At 37.7% G+C, this 13,017-nt stretch overlaps 1 protein-coding gene across 1 annotated transcript in view; it reads left to right on the top strand.

The window, feature by feature from the left end:
- LOC140526927 (utrophin-like) overlaps window positions 1-5,234 on the top strand; it is a 90,112-nt gene extending 84,878 nt beyond the window's left edge. The window contains exon 19 of the mRNA XM_072643558.1: window positions 3,157-5,234. Within this exon, the coding sequence (XP_072499659.1) occupies window positions 3,157-3,181 (25 nt within the window). The 3' untranslated portion in view covers window positions 3,182-5,234. The remainder of the gene's footprint in view (window positions 1-3,156) is intronic.
- The last annotated feature ends 7,783 nt before the right edge of the window (window positions 5,235-13,017 follow it).

The raw sequence follows: 13,017 nt of genomic DNA, 5'->3' as shown, positions 1-13,017 counted from the left end.
ATGTCTCCTTTACAGACATGCAAAATGTAGAATGTCTTATGTGCAATAAGGAAACTTGGATTTCCCTTCCTTTATGCAGATCTCTTAGACCTTTCAGGCTTAGACTTGAATTTCCTCATCTGGAAATAGGTAATAATTACATGACTTATCTCGCAGGCTGATGGTGATAAAAGTACATTGTAAACTTCAAAGGGCTATGGAAATATGAACTATGATTTTATTACAGAAGAAAAATAGTAGGACGTCATAAAGTGTCTCAGCATGAATCATTTGAGTCCGGTTTTCTTCTCAACTGTATTTAAAATGGGTTACTGAATAGTCGCAGATCAGCCTGATTAAATACCCTGCAACAAAGAATGGATATACTTTCTCCATACAACATTACACTGTATTGTACCACTCTGCAGAGCCAATTGAATTTGGGATTGTGCCACATGCAATAAGAGAAGATTAAGGTTGTCTTAAAATTAGCTAGTGCACTATGATCTAAGCCAATCTTGTTTAAGAAGATGGGATGAGAAATGAGGTGTTTTTCTCTTTCTCTTTTCCCCTTCATTCAGTTGTCTCAATCATTCCTTCAAGTGTATGAAGAATTTTTACTTTACTTGCCTAAATCCAATAAAGACCAGGGCCTTATAGATTGGGCATATGTTAATTTTCTTTTCTCACTATTTCATTAGAGACGTCTTCCCCCAGTTCAGTCAGGAAAGTGTTACTTCCCTGCCTCTGAAGCTTTTCAAGCAGTTGATCAGAGAAGTGGCCACTTGAATAAATGGAACAGTAAGCTCGTCTTGGTTAAATTGGTACAACTTCAAAAGCAAACAATGTATGGGGAAGACACAGAAAAAAAACCAAAACAGGGCAAGTTTAACCAAACCTAAAGCCATTCTTTAACAATATTTTTGAATACTTAAGGCCTTATCTTGTTTCTACTTTCTGTCCTGTTAATAATCTTGAAAGCAGCCAATCTAATAAAACTCCCATATTAAAGAGATGCTAGTTTCCAAAACAAATCTGGAGGCAATTATTGACACTACAAAAGGTTTCTTTGTCTTACATCTATAAGGTTCTTTCTAAGTTTCCAGTCCCCAACATTTCAAGAATTACTTGATTATCACCAAACTGGTTGTTGTCCTTCGTTCTCGAAGAGGACCAAAATGACATTACCATGACAAAATGACATTTCTGTGTGTCCGACTGTGGCTGATCAGACCAATATGAGCTTGGAATGCTCTACCACAGATTGAGCACAGATAGTCATATGAACATTGGGGGTGGATACTCCAAATGTGCGCATCCCACATTTACTTTGTGCTGTCTTGATTCTGCTTTGCTCATAGAGTATAGCACCCTTTCTGATGTGGGCACACCATGCTGAGCGGTCCTGTGCCAGTGTCTCCCATGTCACACAACCAATTCCAAAGTTCTTGAGAGAGACCTTGAGAGTTTCCTTGCATTGCTGCTTCTGACCACCATGTGATCGCCTATGCCATGTGATTTCTCCATGAAACAGTTTTTGGCAAGCGTACAGTGCAGTGGATAGAGCCAGCAGAACAGGAGTCAGGAGGACTTGAGTTCAAATCTCACCTCCAACTTTTGACATTCACCAGCTGTGTGACCTTGGACAAGTCACCTAACCCCATTTGCCTCATCCTGGGTCATCTCCAGTCATCCTGATGAATATCTCCTCACTGGATTCAGATGATTCTGGAGGAGAAGTGAGGCTGGTGACCTGCACAGTCCTCCCTCAAAACTAAGTGCAAGTCATGTCATTATTTCTCTGATAGCATGGTCTTCTTCGTCAACAAAGGATGAACACACACACACTTTGCATTTGAACAATGTGCTTAGCCCATTGGAATTGTGCTCTCTGAAATGTAGTATGAATGCTTGGCAGTTCCGCTCAAGCAAGGACCTCAGAGTCTGGTAGCTTATCCTGCCAGGTGATCCTCAGAATCCTCCCAAGACAGTTCAAATGGAAGCAATTCAGTTTCCTGGCATGGCACTCGTAGACTGTCCATATTTCACAGGCATACAACAATGAGGTCAGCACAATGGATCTGTAGACCTTCAGTTTGGTAGTCAGTCTAATACCTCTTCTCTCCCAAACTTTTCTTTGGAGCCTCCCAAACACTGAGCTAGCTCTGGCAATGCGTGCATCGACCTCATTGTCAATGTGTACATCCCTGGAAAATACACTACCAATTGTAAGTGAACTTTTCCACAGAGTTCAAAACTTCTCCATTTGTTGCAACCGATAGTTCTACATATGGATGGTGGCTGAGGGAGCACCTGTATTTTCTTGCTGTTAATTATTAGGCTACATTTAGCACAGTCAGCAGTGAATTGATCCATACTTTGTTACATTTCAGCTTCAGAGGTTGCATTGAGTACACAATCATCTGCAAACAGAAAATCGTGCACCAACACTCCCTCCACTTTGGTCATAGCTTTGTAGCCTTTTCAAACGGACGAACTTACCATCAGTACGGTAGTTGCCCTTGAGACTGTGTTTATCCTCACTGAAAGTATCTGATAACATGGCTGAAAACATCATGCTAACAAGCATGCGAGCAAGCACACAGCCCTGTTTCACTCCATTGATGACTGGGGAGGCACAAGAGCATTGTCCACTATCCACAACCTGGGCAAACTTGCCATCGTGACGCTGGCATACAATACTGATGAACTTCTCTGGGCAATCCAATTTTGACATAATTTTCCCTAATTTGTGAGTGTCAAAGGCCTTGGTCACATCTACAAACATTGTGCACAGAATAGGAATCTGAATCTCATTTATGTTTTTTGTCTTGTAACAATCCTAAGAAAAGATTTGCGTGATGGTGTGGTGGTAGGGGTGGTGTAGGAGGAGAGAGCCAATAATTTGTATAGTTGAGAGTCTCATCTCCCTTCAATAGTTTTAGTCATTTCAGTTTGACTTGAAATCTCAAGTCTGGCACATGCTACCTGAAGGAAAGTATTACACCTTTCTTTGGTCTTCAGTATTCTCATCTCTAAAATGAGGAAGACGGACGAAATGATCGGAAAATCTCTTATAGCTGAAAACTCCACATTCCTTATTTTTGTTTTGTGAACCTTAAAGTGCCCTATAAATGGGAGTGATTATAATTATTATTTCCCATATGTTCTTAATAGGAGGAGAAGTTCAAACAAGCTCTAAAGAGCTGCCCACATGGTGTGTATAAAGCCTCTTGGACCTGACAAGGTGTAATAAAAATAGAAGATCTGCATTATGAAATTGCTGCATCTGCATCAAACATGTTGTCTCCAGCAACTGATAGGAACCATTCGTTGTACCAATATTTGAAAGCTAAGAAACTTTACATAACTGAGGAATTTCCTGAGCCTCCTGTGGAACCTGGAAGGCACCTATTCTATCTGTCAAGTAGGTGGTGAGTTGTTTCTCCAGCTCAGTTAGGCTTTCCTGCAAGACCTGCAACATGTGGTCAGTTTCCCTCATGGTCTGTAGTTGCTTTTCCAAAGAAATTTGTCTGAATTCTGCCTATAGAGGAGAAAAAGTATTAAGAAACTCAGCAGACACTCAGTTAGGTATAACTATCAGAATACAAGAGCATCCACACATTCTAGGTCACAAAAAGAAGAAAGAGATGCCAAAGCATCACCGCTTAGAGAGCTATGACTTGATTTAGAGAAGTAATTAACATCCAAGAACATTCATTGAAAAGATGCTATTGAGTTGTAACAAAAAAAAGATACTTGTACTTTTCTCTTAGCAAAGCATAAAAGACTACCCCTCACAACATTAGATTTCTTCTATAAACAACATTAAATAACAGCAAAGTATAAGAATAAAGATCGCAAAACACAGAGACAAAATAACTGGCTTCAAATTCTGGCTCTGTTAAGGAAAACAGAATGACTTTGGGAAGTCATTTTTATGAATGAAAGGCAGGAAAAATATGAGTTACCATTGGCCAATTTTTTCAGGTACTGTGTGATATGAAATTTCAGAGTTACCTTGACTTTCATTTTTTTAAATTATTCGATAATGGAACATTCTTTGATATAGTTCTTAAAAGTTTACAATATTAGTTATTAATAGTTAAAATTTTTCTTAAAAATTATTATTTTTTTCACTATTAGCAGATGGCTTTTGGTCTTACATATTTCTATTCATGATATGTCTTGGATATCTACCCTTATCAGAGAGATTTGATTGAAAAAAAAGTTCCCAGTTGACTGCTTCCAATTCTTAAACTGTATGCATTAAATTTGTTTGTGCAAAAGCTTTTTTATTTCACATAATCAAAATTATTCATTTTATCAGGTCAGTTTCATCTATTCCTTATGTTAAGAATTCATCTACCAACTGTAGCTATGAAAGGTATATAAGATCTCCTAATTTTGCAACATTCCATTGGTATTATCTTTCATATTCAGGTCATGTATCTATTTGGATATTATTCTGCATTATTGTACAAGATATTGTCTAAGCCTAATTTCTACCAAACTGCTTTCCAATTTTCCCAGTAACACATGAAGGTTCCTCTCCTTATGCTTTCACCTTTTCCATACATAAGTAAGTGAGCTCCCAGTATTTCTGATTAGACCTTGTCAAGTCAACTGCATTGATACCCTTTTTCTATTTTTTGAACAGTAAAATATGATTTCACTGACAGCTGCTTTATAATGTAATATATATATTTTATATATACATATACATGTATATATAATAGAATAACATAATAAGAAGTGCTATTCTCTCCCACTCAATTTTTTGCACTATTTACCTTGATATCTTTGGTCATCTGTTCTCCCAAGTGAACTGTTACAACTTCAATTAGATTTGATAAAGTACCCCATTGCTCATTCTTAATGATCAAATCATCAAATGAACTCTGGTAATATTATCACCTTTATTATGTTAGTATGACCGAACAATGAGCAGTGACTGCTCCAATTATATTATCTTTTGTTTCTTGAAGAAACATTTTTATTCCAAGCTACACAAATATTAGCTGTGCTTTGACAGAATAACTCCAAAATATTTTATACATTTCGTAGTTATTTTGAAATTTACTTTCTGTTTGGTCCTTCAGACTTTTTTTTTTAATTGTACAGATATACTGTTGATTGTGGTTTTAAAGTGAAGTCTGGAAATTCATTGAAGGTACTCAGTGCTTCAATTAGTTTCTTTGCTAATTCCCTGGAATATTATAAATAAATGATCACATCGCTGACAACTAAGAATAGTCATGTCTCTTCTTTGCCTCATTTTATGAATTTAATTTCTTTCTCTTGTCTTACTGTTATTGCTAACATTTCTAGAACTGTACTGAAAAATGGGTGCGTTGGTCAGGGATAATTTCTATGGTGTCACTAATGCACATTATTGTTATTTGGGGTTTTAGATACATGTTTCCAAAAGTAACAATTTTATAAACATATGTAAAAATTATGGTTTGCAAAACGCTCAAGATAGGGAAAAAATGACATAACATAATTCTATGAAGTTTTTCAGGTAAGTAAGTTTCAAGTAAGCATATATAATTCCAGTATCTTATAAACGCTTATACATGTAAAATAGTGTTTTGCTCAGTGTTTGTTTTAGATCAAGGAAATTCACATTCTGCTTTTTTCAATACATTTTATACATCGTTACTAACATCTGCTGTCAAAGTTTAAATACTTCTACGACTTAATAGTGAAATGTAGCTTTCCCGTTACTATACAACGCACAGAAGTATATAATGAAATATATCTGTACTGCTGACAGGTAAGGCACTTAATGATATATTCAGATATATCATTGATCAAGATGATTTGAACTCTGTTTTTTCTTAGGAACAAACACTATTTAACCTTAATAGCTGAATAGAAAAATGCATTTTGTCCAGTTAAGGGTATAAAATTCTATATCTGTGTTAATGAGAGTTAAAGATCTTCCTTGCCCAGTAATAGCCTTCAGGGAAGCTTGATCAGGGGATGTTTGTTGTGTAGGAAGGTCCACAGTTTTTGTTAATTTCTGATGAGGCACTGGGTCGTGAAGGTCATGATGCCCTCTGGCTCTGAAAATTGTATACATACTCTGAGGTAAGGTTTTCTTTTGGGGCTTACTATTTGAAAGAAGGTTCATGTGCCAGATGAGACTCTGGATAACTGATAAGGAGCCCCCCTAGCTTTGAAAAGCCAGACGCTGGCACTTCTCTCTCTAGTAACTATGTGTGTATCTAATGGTCAGACAGTTGGATCTGTCTGTTGATCTCTGATGTACATATTGCTTATGGTCAGACAGGTGGAAGCTTCTCTGCTTGTATTTTCTCTTTTGGTGAATGTCATTAAAGTAGAATTTTAAATTGCTTTCCTTAGAAAAGCAGATCTAAGAACATGTGCCAGCAGATCATCCTAGATGTGTGTCAGGATGCTTGCTGTTACAATATCCAAAAGCAAATGAAGAGAATGTTTAAGATAAAAATAATGTCAAAGTTCTTTTGATTGATGCAAGAAGAACCCAGTCAGGTCTACTTTATGATTTTGCGTGACTTTAGCCTGACCACTGCCTACATGGTAAAACTTTATTTTCCTTCATTGCTCTTCCTTTAAAGTGAAACAATAATTCATCATCATCATCATTTACGAGTATTATGTATTCTTACCAAGTGACTCAATTCTTCATATCGGCTATTGAAGGTCTCTAACTTCTCACTGATTATGTCATCAAGAATCCCACCATCAATTAGAGTCTGACCAAGTTCACGGATCTGAGTGCGATTATCTGCTGGATGGCGTCAAACTGATTCCAAAGACTGAATAGGAATAAAACAAAACAAAACAAAGGAGTGACTTCATTTCAAGGCTTTAAAACGCATTCCATTTCTTGTATTGCATTTTGTCACATTTCAATTTACTATTAATAGGCAATCTGTCATACAAACTACTACCAATTTGGGAAAGTTATCTTCAACTCATCTCTGACTTCCTCATCATCCTACACCACTAATCTAATCTAAATCATTTTCATCAACTGCCTGCATTACAATTGTCTTCTCTGCCAACAGCATTGGCCACCCCATCCTCAAATACTCAAAGAATAAAATAAATTGATTGATTGGCTGCAGTGTTATAATACATTTTCCCCCAAATCAGGTCATGTTAGAGATAAACTACATTATGATAAAGTCATTCTGGTACAATTGCCAAGTAACTCTACTCATCTAGGAGGTTTGAACTACACTATAGAAATTCCAAAAGACAAATCAAATGGATGTTTGTTCCAGTATAATAACTATTCTAAGGAACAATAGTTGTATTAGTTTTGTATGCTTGGTTTTTTCACCAGACCCAATTTCATGAGTACAGAGAACTCCTAATGAAAATCCTCCCAAAGCAACATATATCACACCTTTTCTGCCATTCCTAGTTTAAGAGTTGAAGGGGGCAGTTCAGAAATTCAATGACTTGCTTAGGACCACACAGTCAGTTTGTATTCTATGCAAGACTTAAAAGCGGGTCTTTATGACTATGTGGCCAGATGTCTAACCACTATCTACACTGTCTCTCATAGTTCTATTAGTAATAATAAAAATTGTAGAATGGAAAGTAAAAGTCATTCAGACAACTCAGTTTTATCCTAGACTATTTTCATTTGCTTGGTAGTTTCTGACAAGTTCTTTCTTGGGCTTTGATTCACAACATCTCAAATGTGATTGTATGAATTGCTACCTGCCTCTCACACAGGGATCCTGAGATGATTAGCAGGCCAAGAGCTCTTTTCGCACACAAGTAGAAACTCCTACATCCTTCAGCAATAGTAAAAGCCAATTATGAGAATTTCAACTTTCCAAGAAACAAAACTACCCTATAAGAAAATGTCTTCTTTATTTTAGCCCAGGATGAATCTGAGAGTGGTAAGACAAGAGGAAAGTTTACTCCTGTAGCCCCTTCTTGTGATTGGTCAAAATACTTTCTCCTTTACTCCTTCAACTTTTCAGCATCCAGTATTCTCTATTTTCATTAGAATAGAAACTCCTTGAAGGCAAGAGTTACCTTTCCTTTTTCCTTCTATTTGTATTCCCAGCACTGAGTACAGTACAAGTGCTTAACCAATCTTTGTTGACTTGTTGACTGAAAAGTTCATGTGCATCTCCCATATACCTGTTTGTTTTTCATATTTAAATGTTTTCCTTGGCTTCTAGGTTTTATCCCCTAAAGGATCTTTAATTGACCAGAGCACAATTACTAAGTATTGTAAGCGAGGGAAAAAGGGAGAAGAAGGGAGTGGTGGAGAGGAGAGAGAGAGAAAGGTGGGCAGAGAGAAGAAGAAGAAGAAGAAGAAGAAGAAGAAGAAGAAGAAGAAGAAGAAGAAGAAGAAGAAGAAGAAGAAGAAGAAGAAGAAGAAGGAGAAGAAGAAGAAGGAGAAGAAGAAGAAGAAGAAGGAGGAGGAGGAGGAGGAGGAGGAGGAAGGAGGGTGGGAGGGAGAAGGGAGGAAGGGAGGAAGGAAGGGAGGAAGGGAGGAAGGAAGGGAGGAAGGAAGGAAGGAAGCAAGGAAGGAAGGAAGGAAGGAAGGAGAATAAAAAAACCACTTGCCAAGAAAGATGAGAAACCAAATGACATGGTTCTGGTGGAAGAGGAAAGGGGGTCGCATGATTGTCATCTGTGGTATTTAGCATTTTCCTTTTTCTATAGTATTGAGGGATTTCCAGACCCACCCCACTCACACAATCCTGTATTCTGTCCTTCACTGCTGGACAGCAGTTGGATGGCAGTGGCATGCAGGGCATTTCAGGGTACTGAATACTTCTTTTTATTCCTGTCCATATGTAATTGTCTTCCTCCCTGGAAGGTCTATTGCCATGGATTATTTTAAGGGCACGAGATGTCCCTAGGAGTGTTAAGACAATTCTGGTTTTTTCATGTTGGTTTTCTGACTCCTGGGAATTCCCAGGAGAGAAAAAATTCTTGGCCTCCGTCAAAAAAAAGTGAATAACTTTGGGAAAATGTCTGAGACTGTCCCAGAAGAACTGTGAGAAGAAAAAGGAGTCACTCAGAAAGTGAGAGGAAGTACAGTAGGTAGAATAATTCTCCTCTGGACATTGAACCTGTCAAAGAAGCTGGAATGTGCTGTTACGTGTTTAACAACCAGCTCTCTGGTAAAGTGTATGGAAGTAGGATGCACAGTTTCATCTTCATTATGAACATTTTCTCCATTACTTTATTAAGTCTAGATATTAAACAAAACAAATCAAGCCCTGATCTGGAGCTTTTGCCAATTCCTGAGGTATAAATACTTACACTGAAAATTTAATACAATCTGACTCCAGTATAAAACCTTTACTCTCATACTTACCTGCCCTGTGAGCATGGGCAAGTTATTTCCAGGTCTCACTTTCTTCATCTGTAAAATTGGAGCGACACTTGCCCTTTATTGTTTCGTTGTTGTTCACTCATGTCTGACTCTCCATGACCCCATTTGGGGTGTCCTTGGCAAAGATACTGGAATGGTTTGCTATTTCCTTCTCCAACTCATTTTACAGATGAGGAAATTGAGGCAAACAGGATTAAATGACTTGCCCAGGGTCACATAGCCAGTAAGTGAGGCCAAATTTGAACTCAAGAAGATAGTCTTCCTGGCTTCATTGCAATGCAAGCACTTAAAAAAATTCTCACTGGTCTTTTAAGGCAAAATGTCTTCCACATCCAGAGAAAGAACTATGGAATTCAGTCGCAGAATGTAGCAGATCATTTTCTTGTATATTACGGTTAGGTTTGTTATATGATTTCTGCCATTCTATATAAAGCCTTTTCTGATTCTCCCAGTTGTTAGTATTCTCTCTCTTAAACTACTTTACATTATACATACGTATACACATATATAAAGCCTTTTAATTGATAATATTTAATATAAATTTTAGACTTTAATAAGGGCCAAAGTTTGAATTAAGAAGAGCCTGGACCTAATAGTCTCCTTTGTTGAGAGGATGCCTTTTGGTGGGCAAATGGGACTTCCTTATCAGACCCTCCTTCTACCATCCTAGTGTTAAGAGAAAAGCACAAATACCTTGGGGTGTGACTTCAGCTTTGTCAAACTCTGTTAAGTTAAACAACTTCAAAGGCCTGTTTAGGACAGGATGTCTGTTACCTGGGTGATGGGACTTTTTCCTTATCTTAAATCACAGAGACATGCTATGGAAAGAAGATGCCCATGGCTTGGGATCATAAAACCCAACCGATGTCACTTTGTTTCCAATGTGTTTATCTAAGAGAACTCCTTCCTCATGGTAAAATGTACTTAAGACAGTCAGTTTCTGTACTGAGTCAGCCAGTTCTGATCCTGGCTCCATAGCGCTATGTAACTGTTAGCTTGATGGGGAATTGATTAATTAATTAAATCCTAAAATGTATGCGTTTAGCCTGTTGCCTTTTCTCTCTAACCAAGTTTTCAGATCAACATATTTGTTACTATTAATGTACATATGTATCTGGATTTACTGACACCTATTCTGTTTATTTTGTATATACTTCTTATCATCCCCTTCCCCCCCTTTAAGTCAGAAGTCTCATTGTGAGCAGGGACTTTCCTTTTTTTGTATTTGCATCCACAGCATGTACCACAGTGCCTGGCACATCATAGAAACCTAACAATACTTGTTTATTGATTAAGATCTCTTACTACTTATAAAGCAGGTAGGAAAGAGCAGAGGACATGTAATATTAGACTTATTTAAGCATTCTAAATAAAACCTTTGAATCATGTAACTTTTTAAACTCCCAGTCTTTGACTTACTCCCTGAGACCTAGTTCCTCCTTTTTTGTTTTTTGTTTTTGGTAACTTCTTGACTTTCAGCCTTTGGTTTGCTCTGGGCCAAGGCAAGTTTCTGACTTCCTGGTTCCACCCCTGGAAGGCTATTCTATGGTACCAGTGAACCAGTGATTCCCTGACCCCTGCAGTATCTTGATCTCTTGACTCCTGGATATCTTTCTTATATCAGAACTTGACAGCTGCCCCATAACTACCTAGCCCCCTGCCTGACCATCCCACACAAGCTGCCACAAAGAGACTAATGAAATAATTATGCTCCAAGCCTTATATCCCCTGCTAGCTAGAAGAGTCCAACTGTGATCTCTCGGCCTCAGACTATAAGTTGGGATATACTTTTAAGATGTTGTTTCTGACTTCCAAAATGAGGAACCTGGCTTTAGCTCAAGTTGAAAAATCTTTTTCATCACCTCTGTGTTTTGCCTTTACAATGACTTAAGGATCCATGTGTGGCAGGTAGAAAGGAAAGTCATGTCACATAACAGCAAAATGTGGACAAGCAGTCAAACAGTTACAGCTTTTCTTAACCCTTGAATTAACTCTAATTTTCATGAAGGCCACAGTGTCCTTATTCTATCTTAGTGCTTGGGCACAGAAGAAGAACATCACTGCCTATAGCATAGCGAAGAGTTAAAGTTTCAAAAGAAACATTCTAACACATTGACAGAGAGAACTCTCAATCAACTTTCTATCTTTACCTAAAATAAAAAAATTCCATTCAAGACATCAGTTTGATGTCAATATCTTCTAGAGTCTATGTGAATCTTACACATCCTACATCATATAACAGATCTATTGAGAAGTTCATACTGTGATTAAGAGATGACCACACGATGTTAGAAACACCAAGTATAAGTGTCTCACTCCATGAAAGTTGCTCCATCGTAACATGTCCTATAATCTCATGAAGTGGGTGGTGGTGAACTGACCGTAATCCATCAAATAATTCATGGTTTCCTCTGATTGCTCCTACTAAACTATTATCTCCCAAATCAGAAAACCCTTTAACGTTGAACCAGCCACTGCCCTGCTGCCAAATGGATTCATCCTGTCAGTCCTTCAAAAGAAACCAACTCTTAACAAAAGCACAGATTTTTCAGTTCACTAACCCTTATTCCTCCCCTTGTCACCAGATAATTAGCTCCATCTTTGTTTCTGTCTATCCTCAATTTCTAGTGGTCAATAATCAATAAACTTTTTTTAAGAACCTGCTATGTGTCAGGGACCGTGCTGAGCACTGTGGATACAAAGAAAGGCAAAAGACAGTCCCCTCTTCTCAAGGAACTCTCAGTCTAGTGGGGGAGAAACCATGCAAACAAATACACTAACAACTATATATAGGATCAATTGGAGATAATCAACAAATGGAAGGCTCTAGAATTAAGAGAAGACATTAGTACAGATGTTTACAGAGGTGGAATTTTATCTGTGACTTGAAGGAAGTTAGGGAAGACAAGGGAGAATATTCCAAGCATGGTTTGTCAACCTCTAGAATATTATAAGCTCTTTATAGGACATAGATCTAGAAAGGAACTAGATCATAGAATCCCACTTTAAAGGGACCTCAGAGGCCTTCTAGTCCAACACTTACCTGAAAAAAAATGACCTCCGTGACATACCTGACAAGTAGTCTTGTAACCTTTGTTTGAATGCTTCAGGTGAGGCGGTAGTCAGAAAATTGTTCATTCAATAAATATTTATTAAGCACCTACTATGTGCCATGCGCTTATTTTAAGCCCTAAGGATGTAACGAAAGGTGAAAGATAGAGTTCAGTCAATAAATATTTATTAAGCACCTACTATGTGCCATGCACTTATTTTAAGCCCTAAGGATGTAAAGAAAGGTGAAAGATAGATTCTTCCCTTGAAGAAGTTAATGGGAAGTCTATATAAACACCTTTAACTAGTGCAAGTGCTTTGCGATCATGTCTCAACATACAGTCTAAATTTGCCTCTTTGTAACTTAACCAATTACTTCTAGCTGTGTCTTCTGGGGTTGAGCAACACAATTCTAGTCTCTCTGACTCATGACAGACCTTCAGATGTTCAGAGAGAATTATCATATCACTCACAAGTCTTTTCTTCTCTAGGCTAAACATCTCAAGGTTCTTTAACTGATCTGTGATATGCGTTCCACAAATATCTATGAGTCCCTGCCATGGCAAAACATTAAACTAGGTAGTGAGGGAGCTACAAAAATGTAACAGCAGACACCCTGG

The sequence above is a fragment of the Notamacropus eugenii genome, chromosome 2 (genome assembly GCF_028372415.1).
Source record: "Notamacropus eugenii isolate mMacEug1 chromosome 2, mMacEug1.pri_v2, whole genome shotgun sequence".
In the NCBI taxonomy this organism is placed as follows: domain Eukaryota; kingdom Metazoa; phylum Chordata; class Mammalia; order Diprotodontia; family Macropodidae; genus Notamacropus; species Notamacropus eugenii.
The sequence above is the reverse complement of the archived record's forward strand: the minus strand, read 5'-3'. Positions and strand labels throughout refer to the sequence as shown.